Source organism: Anoplophora glabripennis, unplaced genomic scaffold, assembly GCF_000390285.2.
Source record: "Anoplophora glabripennis isolate ALB-LARVAE unplaced genomic scaffold, Agla_2.0 scaffold321, whole genome shotgun sequence".
Taxonomy (NCBI): Eukaryota; Metazoa; Arthropoda; class Insecta; order Coleoptera; family Cerambycidae; genus Anoplophora; species Anoplophora glabripennis.
The window spans coordinates 274,945-290,428 of record NW_019416407.1 but is presented as its reverse complement, the minus strand read 5'-3'; the positions used below and the strand labels follow the sequence as shown (position 1 = coordinate 290,428).

General features: G+C 31.6%; 1 protein-coding gene across 1 annotated transcript; it reads left to right on the top strand.

Moving 5' to 3' along the window:
- Positions 1–4,320: 4,320 nt before the first annotated feature.
- LOC108912816 (LIRP-like) lies at positions 4,321–11,791 on the top strand. Its single transcript, XM_018718209.1, has 3 exons — positions 4,321–4,494; positions 9,037–9,208; positions 11,568–11,791. The coding sequence occupies exons 2-3, from the start codon at positions 9,037–9,039 to the stop codon at positions 11,789–11,791; spliced, it is 396 nt and encodes a 131-aa protein (XP_018573725.1). The 5' UTR covers positions 4,321–4,494.
- The last annotated feature ends 3,693 nt before the right edge of the window (positions 11,792–15,484 follow it).

The window sequence follows — 15,484 nt, the reverse complement described above, 5'->3', positions numbered from 1 at the left end:
CAATCTACATACCAAAACATAGAGTTGAGTTTTTCTCAGAAATATTTCCTATTCAGGTATATGAAATAGTACAAATATGGATTGCGCATAACATTTATTACTGACATTTTGTTCTATCTGTCGACAGAAAGGGTGGGGGATATCCCTAATGTTTGATCAGAAACATGCATTTTTTTAAGGATACAAATTGGTAAATTGACGTATACTCTGACAATATCCAAAACACCCACTCAACATTTTTTGTCGGTAATTTCCCAAATATTGCAAACGCATTAAAAAATTACTAAAAGCGAAGATTTTTCCAATCCTAAACATTTCGTTAAAAAGCTATTAATACGAATGCATGTGGTTCCAAGTAATGTAACGAAAGTTAAATAAGTTATTTTTTATTTGACCCGAAGTTCAACCGTCCAATTATAGCTATAAGAACCTAATGGTTTTTTAACCATTACCAAATAGCCAATGTAGAGCGAAATAGTCCTGAGATTCTGGGAGATCGAGACACATTTAAACTCCAATTAAAGCTAACCAAATTGGGCAAAATAGTACTGGCAAATCTATAATTATTACCAAATCGCTGATACTACATTTGAGCGGAAAAACTATGTAAAGTACTATGGTCTCGAGACAGAAATAGATCTCCGAATAGTGTAATCCAAAATAACTTTAATATTGAAATTTCCGGTTACACGTACACATACAGTAAAATCTTTCAAAGCGTAACATCGAATGCGAATCATCATCATCATCACTCATCAGCTTGTCCAATATTTACTTGCTTCGACATTAAAAAAACTCAACAATCTATTTCTGAAATAATAAGATGGTATCTACGAGTATTAAAAATTGCTATGCTTACGAATTTTAGTAATAGTATTACCCACTTAAATTTAGTAAAATGGTATCAGATGTGTCTAAAACAACAGAAATCGTTTCAAGTATGCTGAGGCGTATCCTACCATTGATGTGACAATGACGCTGAAGGTCTTCTGTCATAAGTACACAGGGCTGGAAAAACCACATGGTCCATCTGCCTTTACATGAGAACGACAAAGTAAAATAAAGAAATCCGTACGATAGACAAGGATGGCTATAGTGAAGACGTTTCATAATCTGAATCTGTTTAGAAGTGGGAGTGACTATTCAAATTATACATAAGGCTCCGACCGAATCCGTGTTCAGAAAATTTATTCATAATCAATGCAGATAACCCACAATATCTTATCCTTACTTATCAGTAATTTTGAACTCTGACTAAATACTTAAATATAGTTCCTTAGTTTATATATATTTTAAATAAATATTTAGAACATTAGTGCGCGGATATTTTTAAATTCGCGATAAGGAGGGATTGTTTACAATTTTTTTCGGCGGGCAAGTGTGACACTGGCAATAAATTTCAACGGTTTACGTAACATTCCCAGTTCAATAAAACTTAAATTGCATCCACGCTCCTCTAAACAAAAATAGGAATCGTCGAGGAAACTGATAAAAATTCATTCCATTGTACTCAAACAATTTGTCTGATAGCGAAGTTGATGTTACTGGTTTCGAGAAAACCTCATTATTGTATTTGAAAGTTTCTCTTCGAAGATACGATAAAAAGAGGTCGAAAAATGCAACAGCGACGAACACAATAGTACCACTAAGTGACTGAAAAAACAAATATCATCTCCAGAAATATCAGTTACATGTGACTGAGACGTGTTTGAATCAAGTAATTAAATTATAGATTTTCTTGGTATTTTGGCGCACTTAAGACTAATTCACAAACAGTTTTATGTAAATGTTTTTTCGATAATTAATTATTTGTTTATTATTTACTTTATTGCCTAACAGACAGCCAATTACAGGGTAGATAAATATCGAAATTAAAATAGCTGAGTAAAAATTAAATAACAGATAAAAGCTAAAGGACCCCACACAGACATTATGGAAAATGGCTTTTGGTCAAAATGGCTGAAATTGAAATATGATATAGTTCTCACCTTCCTGAGCAAAAGTTGTCATGGGCCCAAAGCGATCCTATGTGTAGGTTTAAAGATATAGAGCTTTGAAGCTAACGATTTCATAGCACGGGTGCTGAATATAGGTAAGTGCAGGATAGGTGTATGTATATCTCCCTTTCTCCGTATATACAGGGTGAGTCAGTTTTTTGTAGACAAACTTTAACAGGAGATAGAACACATGTTTTTAAATAGAAAAGTTCATAAACATATGTCGTAGAAGGCTTCGTTTCCGAGATACGAGGTGTTGAATATAACTTTTTTTCTCGAATATTCATTATAACTTATAAACGAATGCTTAGATTTTTTTCATGTTTGGGAGATAAGGCCTATTAATTAAGCGGCATAAAACTAGCTATAAAAATGTTCAAAAACTTGCACAGTGGCGGAGTGGAGGAGGTGCTCAACCCCTTTCTTAAACAGAACTTCTACGCCAATGAAATTGAAATGAAATTCCTGTGCGTTTCCGAGTTATTTTGATTTTTAGTGTTTGTTGTGGTACTAAATTAAGTAAATTATTTATTATCAATTATCGGCTAAATATTTAATTCTTTCTACGAAACCTACCGAAATATGGTTTGTTAAGGATTCTAAAAAACTGAAATCTCTTATTCTTTATCTCCTTCCAATGTAGTCAAAATAAATGTTTGTTATATCAAGCCATACTCAAATACAAGACTATTATAAGTCTTTAGTGTTTTCTGCAAGTTTCAGAGTTTCCTGGTAGTCCGGTCAAATTAGTCATAAAAATAGTGATCAAGTAACGAAAATTCCGACAGAGCTAAATTTTGGTGGAAACCTTGGGTACACCATTAGAAATAAAGTATCAAAAGTCCCCATCGATCCCATGTGTGCTAAAAAAGTTATTCGGGATCAAAAGTCAAAATTTGAGGTTTTTTGGATTTTTTTCGAAAACGGTTTTATTAAAAAATAGTCCATACAAAAATTATAGATCTTAAAATTATCTACAAAAATGGTCCTTATACTTTTTTTTTAAGAACCACCATTCTCGAGATATCGCGATTCTAATAGTTGAAGGAGTCACGTTGTACATCTTGTCTTCCTCCAACATCGGTTTCTGCTAATCAACACTTGTATCGAGTATACTATCAAGTTCAGGCATGGCTAGGCAATCAACTGAACCCAGAAGACTGGGGTTGGAAATTAACAGATAATACTTTGGAACCGATTCAAACTTTATTTCCACCTGCTTTTGAAAAACTCCTAAACACTATTTTTTGCAATTGCAAAAAAGGTTGTAATGCTAAATATGGCTGTAGAAAAGTAGGGTTACTGTGTTCTCCAACGTGTACTAATTGCCAAAGCCAGTCTTGCTCAAATATCCAATTGAATACAACAGACGAATATTCATGTGATTTCGATGAAGAGACAGCTGATTCATCTTCATTTGAACAATTTATGAACATCCAGCAAGAAGAGGAAGAAGAAGAAGAAGAAATCGAAGAAGAGATTACTGTTGAAGTCTACTTTGAAGAGATCAGATTAAAATATCAAAAGAAATCAGAACTACAGTTAAAGTCAATAACCAATATCAATATCAATAATCATTATGCAGTTAAAAGAGTATTGCCCTTGAAAATTCCGTCGTAACCACGTAAAAAAAACGCGTCAAAGTACACTACCTCACAGGTGGTGTGGAAATGTGTGCACGCATATCATGTAGAACGTGACTCCTTCAACTATTGGAATCGCAATATCTCAAGAATGATGATTCTTAAAAAAAAAGTATAAGGACCATTTTTGTAGATAATTTTAAGATCTATAATTTTAGTCTGGGCTACTTTTTTGAAAAAACTTACCGTTTTCGAAAAAAATCCAAAAAACCTCAAATTTTGACCTTTGGCTCCGAATAACTTTTTTAGCACACATGGGATCGATGAGGACTTTTGACACTTTATTTCTAATGGTGTACCCAAGGTCTCCACCAAAATTTAGCTCTGTCGGAATTTTCGGTATTTGAAATGTCTATTTTGACCGGACTATGAGACCGCAATTTCAAAGGGATGTAGCTCACTTACGAAGGATTTTCGCGCCTTTTTTCTTATTTTTGGAAGTGACATATAAGGATGAAGTTCGGCATACTTATTATGGGACACCTTCTCTAGGAAAAAAAAACTAAAACAAAGCTCATATAAAACTACCCTCTATTGACGAAGATCTCAAAATTTGCTAAAAACGATAGTGACAGCGTCCACCTTCGCCCGCGACGGCATCGGCACTTACGACACACTTTGCAGAAGAGCGAACTGCAGTCTTGGCGCCGACACAGCTCAGTATCCGGACAAGTTTTGCAAAGTGCGGTTCATATGATGCCAGTGACTCCCGTAATAAAGTTCCGACGACTTTAAAACAAGTATTTGGCGGTGCGCGTTGTGATGTCTACTTATGTTGTTGCGACGAAACGAATGTGTAGCAGGAATTTTTGTTTTGGCGGCAGCGCTAGTGATACCTCGCAGAAAATTCTAAGGTAGATTGCATATCACCCCACCGGGTACTTCCTTGGAAAATTAAAGGCGAATAAAGATTATAAAGAAAATCAATTAACTGTACTTACTACCCGTTTAGAAAAAGGTTTTACGATTTTATAATCGCTTCAGAAAAAAAAAAATACCAAAAAGTACTGCGAGGACGTCTGCGACTTTCGTTTTACTCTTTAATTTCATATAATGTCTGCACAAAGTTCCACCAGATATAGTACGACTCAAAATAAGTCGATTTAACTAAACTCAGAATAATAATTAGTTATTTTTTAGATTTTTAGATAGTTAGATTGGTTACATTGTTTAGATTGTATTAGATTGATTATATTGTTTTTAGAAAGTATGTTTTTTCTCTGTCAATTCTGTTTACAGTAAAATTGTTAAATAAACGAGATTTAAAATTGTAATTGCACTGAATGTTTCCTTTAAAGTCATACCTATTTCTTACTGAACGATTGCTCCTAATTTCGTTTATCAGTGGAGTTGAAAATAACTTTCAAACATTTTTTATGCGTTTACAAATTTAAATGCCTTTTTGGTGAAAATTGTGGGCTTTAGAGATATTAACAATGTAGGTATACCTTTTCTAAGCAGAAAATTGGGGGAAAAGAAGTTTTGGCAGTTCAAATGCGCCCTGATGGTCGCTTGTAGCGCCCTCTAGAAGATACAACGAAATCGTCGATAAATTTGAATTTCCAATCACTAAAAACCCAGAATAAGTAATTTGTTAAAAAAATGTAATTTATTTTTTCAACTTTGACACGCTATTAGATATCAATTTTTGCACTAAGTTTAGTTAAATCGACTTATTTTGAGGCGTACTATATCTGGTGCAGCGTTGTACAGACCCTTTAAAAACACCTTGTATAACTTGAATGTCAAACAGTGTTGGATTTTCTTATAAGTGTATATCGTGATCTGATATCACGAATTCGAAACAAAATTTAGGGCTTAAAAATCTAAATGTGGCGCTAATGTTAAATCCAAGATAAGAATATGTGATAGTTTAAAAAANTGTCAATTCTGTTTACAGTAAAATTGTTAAATAAACGAGATTTAAAATTGTAATTGCACTGAATGTTTCCTTTAAAGTCATACCTATTTCTTACTGAACGATTGCTCCTAATTTCGTTTATCAGTGGAGTTGAAAATAACTTTTAAACATTTTTTTATGCGTTTACAAATTTAAATGCCTTTTTGTTGAAAACTGTGGGCTTTAGAGATATTAACAAGGTAGGTATACCTTTTCTAAGCAGAAAATTGGGGGAAAAGAAGTTTTGGCAGTTCAAATGCGCGCTGATGGTCGCTTGTGGCGCCCTCTAGAAGATACAACGAAATCGTCGATAAATTCGAATTTCCAATCACTAAAAACCCAGAATAAGTAATTTGTTAAAAAAATGTAATTTATTTTTCAACTTTGACACGCTATTAGATATCAATTTTTGGACTAAGTTTAGTTAAATCGACTTAATTTGAGGCGTACTATATCTGGTGCAGCGTTGTACAGACCATTTAAAAACACCCTGTATAACTTGAATGTCAGTGTTGGATTTTCTTGTAAGTGTATATCGTGATATCACGAATTCGAAACAAAATTTAGGGCTTAAAAATCTAAATGTGGCGCTAATGTTAAATCCAAGATAAGAATTTGTAATAGTTTAAAAAAAACGTAAATTAATGCACAGGATGTGACTAAAATAATTGGCTAAAATTTAATAACAAAATATCTTACAAAACAAAAAAAAAATCGTATTCAAGATACAGGGTATTGGAATATAGATTTCTTTAGATTGTAAAATATCAGTTGACGTTATTACATTATATTTGATATCGTTTAATATAATAATATATAAATAACCTTTATTTTTTTTATTGTCCAGAAACATATGCATGGCATAAGATTGTATAATTTTCGATTGTAATTTTTTTTCTTCCGAGCAATTTCAAATTTAACTAAAGCCGTCCAAAAAATATTTTCTTATTCGCTGCTTACGAGATAACTGCTTGAAGATGTAATAGTAGATTGTACATAAGGATTTATTATAGTATAAATTTGACATAAAAATTTAAAAAAAAGTATTTACTACACTTACTATTAGTAATAAAAAAAGGGAAGGAGATAGTAAGTATTATACAGGGTGATGCACAAACGGTGACCAGAAATGAAATCTCGTATTCTTTGGTGAATTTTAAAGGGAGTTTTTCCTAGAAAGTTTTTATCTAGGACGCTTCGTTAAAAAGATACTGGGTATTAAACTTAAAGAAATATTTTTAATTTTTTTAGATAATTTAAAAACTACCTAAGTGACATAATTTGAAATATTTACATATACATATATAAATATATATTGTCCAAAATCTGGGGCCTTTTTCTAAAATTTAGATGTTCCAGTGACGGAGATACAGGGTATCGGTGTCATATTTTTCTAAATAAAATATTACGCCACTGCTTTACGGTAACAATTACTACTCTTTTATGTTTTTCGAAAATAGCCTGATTATCGAGTAAACCATAAACTTTGCACAATGTTTACATAAATACATGTGCTTAATTTCAAATTATTTCACTTACTAGTTTTTAAATTATTTAAAAAAATTAACAACATTTTTTGTAAGTTTAACACCCTGTATCTTTTTAACGAAGCGTCCTAGATAAAAACTTTATACCCGTTAAAACTCGTTTTAACCGTTAAAACTACCGTTAAAACTAACCCGTTAAAATTCACCAAAGAATACGAGGTTTCAATTTTGGTCAAAATTTGTAAATCACCCTGTTTTTCTTAGAATAATTTTTCGATGTGAATGTTTCTAAAACGTTTTAATATTAACATAAAACTACGATCAATACGAGTATAAATGAAAATTTAATCATATTATTAACCAATTGCGAATAATTAAACTTTTATAACATATCAAATAATACGCAACGAACTTTTGGTTAAACAAACATTAAATTTAGGCCTAAAGAATTAGAATTGACCTAGACTGATTAAATAAAATGTATAATATTGTCCATAAAACATTATTTATAACTTATTTACATATTTTGACATAAATCAAACTTGCAAATGCCATGGTGTAATAACAAAAAAGGATCTTGACACAGAATTGAATTCACTCAATTTCTTGTGACGTTAGTTGAAGCAGATTAGCAAACCTAACTGCAAAAGACGCAAAAAAATATAGTCATTTGATTATTACAAGTCTTGGGATTAAAGCATTGGCAACAATTAATATATTTTCAGCACCAGCTCACAATCTTTAGGAAAGGTGTTCATTTCAAGATCTCCAGTTAATTCTCAAATAAAAGATTATACGAATGACGACTAGGAAGTGCTCTGACATCAATGAGGAAGTCAACCAAATTGAAAAAAATCCTTCTAATTTCTTAAATAAAGAAAATAATCTCTAACATTGTTGAGTCTACTAAACGTATTTGTAGAAGCGAAATGTTTTCCTTATACGATTGTCCTGAATTGCATAAGCCAAACTTTGATGGAAGGTAGAGCAGAATAGAAAGTAAGACATTTTTGTCAACTGAAAAAAAATGTATGCCAATATAGAGTAAAATTTTAAATGCATCATCAATTTTACTTGCCTTTGGATAATATTTGCGTTTTATTCAATACAATAATTTAAAAAACCACATCATCGATTTATAATGCATGATTATTTTCTTATGGCTTAAATTTGCATTTGAAACTGTATTTAAAAAACAATTATTCCCATTGTTTGTCTCAAAAAACATTTTAGAGCAGCTCCCTGGTTCCACTAAAGTGACCCACATAACACTCATAACATTCTGATGCATTTCGATCTTATTCGTGAAATTCAAACGCTCATATCACCGCCCTGTCACTGTGTTCTTGTTGTTGTTGTCATTAAAGAGATCGAGTACTTTGTCTAATCTACAAAGAGGTCGTTATTCCAGCTCGTACAATATTTATACCAATAAATACTAGAGGTACATTTATAGTGCTGTAATTTTCGACTTGGAACGTAATCGTATCTGCTGATAAGAGTAGAGCGAATATGAAAATAAAGTACGGATATTAATACACGAGCTGAGATAATAAGGGTCAGTTGAAGCCAAATGTAAACAATTTTTACGGACTCATCTCTGTCTGGTAAAATGGTGCACATATTAAATGTCAGGCAATCGCAGGGCATGAAAAACTGACGACACACCATTTACATTCACAACTGTTGGCTTCTTTTTATGTAGTATGCAAGTCGCGGATGATACCAGAGGTTCTACATAAGTAACGATTAAATTTCCATCATTAATTTTAAGTACCAACGAGGATTGGAATTGCTTATTATTATTTTTTCTACCTACCATTATAAAAACCCTCCCCAGTACGTATGCAACAATACCAACCGATTTTTATTTTACTCTAATTCAACTATAAATTTGCTGGCTATCGTAAACAATTATATTTTTAATTTCTTGTTGGTAACAACCAGTTACTTTGTTACCAAAAGAGGAATATATCTCCTCGTATTATACCCACTAATTTTCGTTTCAGATGGAATTCGTGCACAGCTTGTTCATTGCTACCATTCTGTTGGGACTCACAGATGGCCAGAGTGATCCGGCGGATTCCTTCAGGACGAAAAAATACTGCGGAAGCCATCTTTCGGCGGCATTGTCAGCTATCTGTAAGGGCAACTACAATTCCTTATACAAAAAACAGGAGGGTAAGTGTTATAGAATTGACGTCATTTTCGGTTGAATTCACTAATATAAGTCCTGAGCAACTCACGAGACGATGAAAACGTGATGTAGATATTACGGCGATGTTGCGGCAATTGGTGATTACTTACATCGAAATTAAAGAAAGAATTATATTGAGAAGGGCAATCATTTTCAGTAAAACTTTTGCAACTCATATCGATCGCAGCAGTTCGCGGTGGGACAACCGATCATAACTTACTGTTATATCCTCCAAATTCAAAATTTGTAAATAATCGGCACTTCTGTTTTTCACTACTTAATACAAAGAACAGACATTTTCGGTTCATGTAAATAATTTTTAAATATCAAAAAATTTCTATACAGAGATATGTCAATTTGGCCGAAAATTAAGAATCCCCTTGTAGCTCGAAAACGATTAAATATATCACCCTGTACATTGAGATGAATCAAAAGTTTAATTTTCAGTATTAGAATGAAAACAGATTAATGTCAAAGAATGACAATGTAAGATTTAAGTAATAGATTTGAAATTAAGATGACAATTAGATGCAAAATGACAATTTAAAGTAAAATATAAATTTTGATGAAATATCAATCTAAATTAATAAAAGTGGTCATAAAATAAGGGTATATAGCAAAATAAGGATTAAGTAGTATTGCAAAGGTTAAATTGGAAATGTAAAATTAAAAAGTAATTAATGCAGTGCAGTGGTAAAACAGAAAAAGAAGATTGTATAAGGAAAAGTTAAATAAATAAATAAGACAGGAGAAAAGAGATATAATTGTCAAAACAGAAAAAGAAGATTGCATAAGAAAAAGTTGAATAAATTAAAGAAGACGAAAGGAAAAGAACACGAAGCTGATAGTGAAAATCAGTTGTTGAGAAAAATAAAGAAAATTTACTTAAGGAGTAAGGAGAATATAAAATTGTTGTTTATCGTACAGGAAACTATAAAGGAAAAAAGATAACAACAGAGAAAATTAAAATTACAGAAAAATTGTGTTTGAAGAAAGAATAAGAGTGTACACGAAGTTTGACAGATAACTAAAGGGTAAAAATCAAATAGTCATATTAGTATTATTATTTGAATTGTCGTAGCTAGGAATAAAGGAGTAGGAGCTATTAAGGCGAGTCAGGCAATTGCAGCCAGCAGAGCGATACAAGACAGAGAAAAGAACAAATTGACAAAATGAGAGAGTGAGTGGACGAAAAGAAGGAAGAAGACAGGAGAGAAATAGCAGAAAGAAAATTACTACTTAAGAAATTGTGGACATTAAAAGAAAGGACGGTCGATATGTATGTATAGGTAATAAGTAAATGTTAGTTTGTAGAGTAGAAATAAGTTATCGCAGGATAAATAAGGAGATTCTTAAAAAAAGATTATAAATTTATAATTTAATATGTCAATATAAAAAATTAAACACAGATTACAACAATATTATTTAATTTTTTTAACAAAGTTAATTACAAGTAAAACCTATTTTGTGAACCGGCTACTGGCTAAGACCTCATGTTCTATTAAATTTGATGTCTATTATTTATACAAAATTGACATAGGTCATCTAATTGTCATTAAAATTATCAAACGTGAAATAGAATCCCACTTTAAATCAAGAATACTTGAAAAAAAATTTTTAATTTACAATTTATATTTCAAAATCAAATTGAGTGATAAATAAAAAGCTAGCCTGGTAAGTAATAAAAAATATATTTTCTAAAAATAATATTCAAAATTTATAATATTTCCACTGACGCTCAACATTACATATTACATACACAAACATTAAAAACTAATTTTCTTAATTGGAGCATCTCAATATATTTCCACCACTTACCCTCCAAATTTCAAAACAGCTCTGAAAACCGCCGAAAACACTATAGCGACCTCAACTTTACACCCTTATCGATATACTTAACAACACTTTACCTGTTTTTTCCTGTTTTTTTTTTAATTTGAAAACCGTATGTTGATTTACCGCCCCTAAAACAAATTCACCTTCTACCTTATGTGAATTGGAAAACTTAGTTTCACACTATTTTCACACATAGCACACTTAAACATCAACAGAGTCTTATAAAAATAGCCAAAATACAGAGGGTCACCACTTTCCTCCTCATTATCACACCCCATAGTCGTGAAATACCCAATCGATGCAGAGAAGTCCAACCTACACAGCTACACCGATATCATTCCGATCGGAATACCCCTGCGCCCAGCGGTCGAATATTTGTTACACTGTTAAATATTTGACCTCTGTACATGTAAACTCTCACTTTTACTCGCAGAATGCGCTGGCAGAATATTGCTGGTCAATTTCCCGACAACCCATATAAATAACTATTTTTTTTTTTTTTTTCAGTTTACCAGAAGAAGAGCTATTGGGACCCCCAGTACTCCTCGGGTATACCACACGACACCCATTCCTACCCCTTCCAATCGCGGTCGCAAGCAACGTCCGTCATGAGCAACTACCGACGGCGACGCCGGCAAGTCCACGGCGTGTACAACGAATGCTGCGAGAAGTCTTGCTCCCGCGAAGAACTATCCGCGTACTGCGCCCCGCCCTACAGGCGGAGGCGGTGAAGAATTGTGATAAAGTGTATACTAATGTGCTAGGATACCGCTTTTAGGACAGAAATGACGATTTTTCAAATTACACAAACGAAATTTCCCACTTAAATTAAGTGGCAACGTTTGAGACTGTTTTGATGATAAAAAAAAAGTTTCAACTTGTAGAAGCTAAGGAAACTGTTACCCGTCCATAAAAGTTAGACAGCATATGTCTTAAGGAATGTTATCAATAAAGGCAAAATTGGTTTTGGACCTAAATTACACGCACCGAGAAAATTGGTTGTTACACTTGAACTAGAAGCTTACTGTTGTTAGGAATGTAAAGGTGCGTGCTCATCAATCTTTTTGTTTAATCTGTTCTTAATGAAGAAAGAGGTATAAACTGAAATATGAAATCACTGGTCGCCTATCTGATGTGTAACCATCATCAAATAAAAAAAATAGCAGAAGCGAGCAAGCTAATATTTATTTCATTAAATAATTTATGAAAGATAGTCCAGTTACTCAGGGTTTTTACTTCCGAATTCTTTATAACTGAACCGATTGACGTGAAATTTTGAGTGAATGTGGGGAATACCTCAAGGAACAATACTTATATAGTGCCGTAGTGTGCTTTTGCCCTGGGGGTGGTTCCCACCCCTTCTCGGGGGGTGGAAATTTTTACGCCCAAAATACCACATGAATCGATAGAGGAGTCAATTTTAAGTAACAAGTGTTATATAAAGTTTTTTGGATAATCCAATACTTTGCGAGTAATTCGTCATTGAAAATGTTGATTTTTACTGAAAAAGTGCTTGTTTTTGGACAGTTTTTTGCAAATAACTCTGAAACCATTGGATTTAACGAAAAAGTTGTAATGAACAAAACGAAAGGTAATAAAAACAAATCTAATGGCATTATTTAGTTTTCTCTAATTGCAATATAAACCGAGTTATGGATTTTTAGACATTATTATATGTCAGCTAAAAACTAAATTGGAACCAGTTAACGTTAAATAACGCGAAAACCATAAATATTAGGAAAAAACTATTTGCACCTTTTTTAAAGTACCTACTTTGAAAAACCTTTAAAATGAGATGTTTTAAAAGTCTTTAGAATCAAAATTAACGGAAATATTATCGAAATAACATGATAGTCTCAGTTTTTTTTAAGAAAAAATTAATAAACAAATCAGTGTCTTTCGAGACAGAATTAAAATTAAATGCAATCCATTTACAGATTTCTTAATTTATGTTCTAAGAATATGTTCTGGGTCTGTGACTCACTTACAAAGCATGATTTCGAAAAAAAAATTAATTTTTGAAAATGTTAATTTTTCAAATTTTTGAAAAAAAAATCGATTTTTACGCTGTAACTTAAAAATTAAAGGGAGTACGAAAAAATACAAGAGTAAAAAAATTTTGTTTTATTTTTGGTGAAGATTTTGCTTACTTTTTTTATTCCTCTAAAATTAATATTAATCGAAATATCGCCATTTTAAGTTATAATATGAATGAGAGAACCGCCCTTTTCGAGACCTTTAAACCCTNAAAATACAAGAGTAAAAAAATGTTGTTTTATTTTTGGTGAAGATTTTGCTTAATTTTTTTTTTCCTCTAAAATTAATATTAATCGAAATATCGCCATTTTAAGTTATAATATGAATGAGAGAACCGCCCTTTTCGAGACCTTTAAACCCTTCAAACTTAAAAATAAAAGGCTTAAAAAAGATCAATGAGAAAAAACGTTTATTTAATACGAATGCACATTTAAAATGTTTCTACTCTTTCAATAATATTTTTTCATTTTATTTTCGAAAGAAGGGGTATTTTTCAAGGGTTGAAAAGTTGCAATCGATAAAAAAGATTTTTTAATCAAGAAATCAGTTTTAATTTGATAAAAATGCATGATTAAAACGTTTCAAATTGAAAAAAAAATTTTTATATTATTTTCATCCAAAGGGGTGGTTTTTAAAGGTTTTTCTGGGTTGAAAATTTGGGATACATTAAGTTTCATGTTAGATAGCACATGCAATTACTCATATTGCACAAATAAAAAAGATTTGATTATATAAAATGCTTAAATTTGTATTTTTTTATAATAAGGGGTGGTTTTCACCAGTTAAGAACAAAAAGCACACCTAGCGCATATATAAATTTTGAAGTGGGGGGTAAGATGAGCCTAATCCTAATTTTTGAGAAAAATCGATGCAGTTATAAAAAAATCGGAGGTATTACTATATTTTCAGCTACAGTAACTGGGCTAAGATGACAAGTTTCAAAAATAAAAATGCTGAGAGATCAGCTTTCAACATTTTTGATATTTTTTTACTATTTGTAAATATCTAGTGCTCTCATTGTTCCCACAATTTTTTCTAATTTGAGTATTCCAGTGCAATACTATTATTATATTTTTATTAGTGCTTCTGTGTAGCTGTTTGTAACTGGTTTGTAGAGTCTTGCAACTGGAGAAATATTAAAAAGTGTGAGTGCAAAATATAATGAAAAACACTGCAGTTTGTTGAACTTGAACTGGAAATGTAATTGTTCAAAGAACTGAACGTTTTAATGAAACTAAGTATGTATTTAAATGTTACAGGATTAACTAGATGAATATAAAATTTGAATTGGGGCAGGTTGTTGTTGTCGAGGTATTGATTATTGAAATAATAAAAAAAATGATTTATTATTTACGTACAATGATTTACTAAATAAAAATAAAAATTCCTTGAGTTCAAATGCAAACAAGTCGATAAGTGGTGGAAATACAAGGAAATTTAGAAATTCTATGGCTCTATTGATATTACTAAGACATAAAAACCTTCCATTATTAACTCATACCCAAAAAAATTTATGGACTTCTTATTATGAAAATTTTCTAATAAAAAGTTCTAAATAATCAGTAGCTTAGAAATTTTGCACTTTTGCAGGCTATGACCCCTGCTGCTTCCAAAAAAATGCAAGATTTCTACGTTAATGACATTTTCGGGCTGAAATTCGGTAATACGTATTCTGATAAAATGCTATTTCTTTTTAAACTGCAATACTCTGTATTTCTTTATAGGACTTGTTTTTCTTATTTCTACCGCCCGATTTCATATTTTAAATTCGGCAAATTAATCCTGAAACATACTTTGTTAATAGTGCAATTAATTGAGCCTTTAAATCGCAATTTGCACAACTTGTCTGAATTTTTGAGATATAAGTTAGTTTGAGGTGTATATTAACAATAAGTGACAGTATTTTATTTTTCAACCCCCGGCCAGTGGTGAAAAAAGATAAAATAAAGCGGTTCAAGATAATTCAAAAGAGGTGAGAGCTAGAATAAGAATTCTTACAAAAAGTTGTAGAGCATAAAATTCTACATAAAAATGGTCTATTGACTTTTTCTTGTACAATTAAAATTAACGGAGTTAGGATGGTTAGAAATTAAGGGATGATTCAGGCAAGTTGACCAAAATTGCGATTAAAGGCCCATTGAATTGGACGAGACAAATAATTGATGATGTATTTAGTTTTTTCGATATCTAATACCAGAAAAATATTGACTTTTATTAGATCAAATTCCATTACCAAGTCAATCTTATCTTAAAAGACATTATAGTAAATTTAAATAAAGAAAAAAAGTATTTTGGACAAAAATGAGAAGAAAGTTCATTCTTTCAATCACCTAGTATATACAGGGTGTCTCATTTTAATCGATCACCCCGAATCACTGCAAAATGAC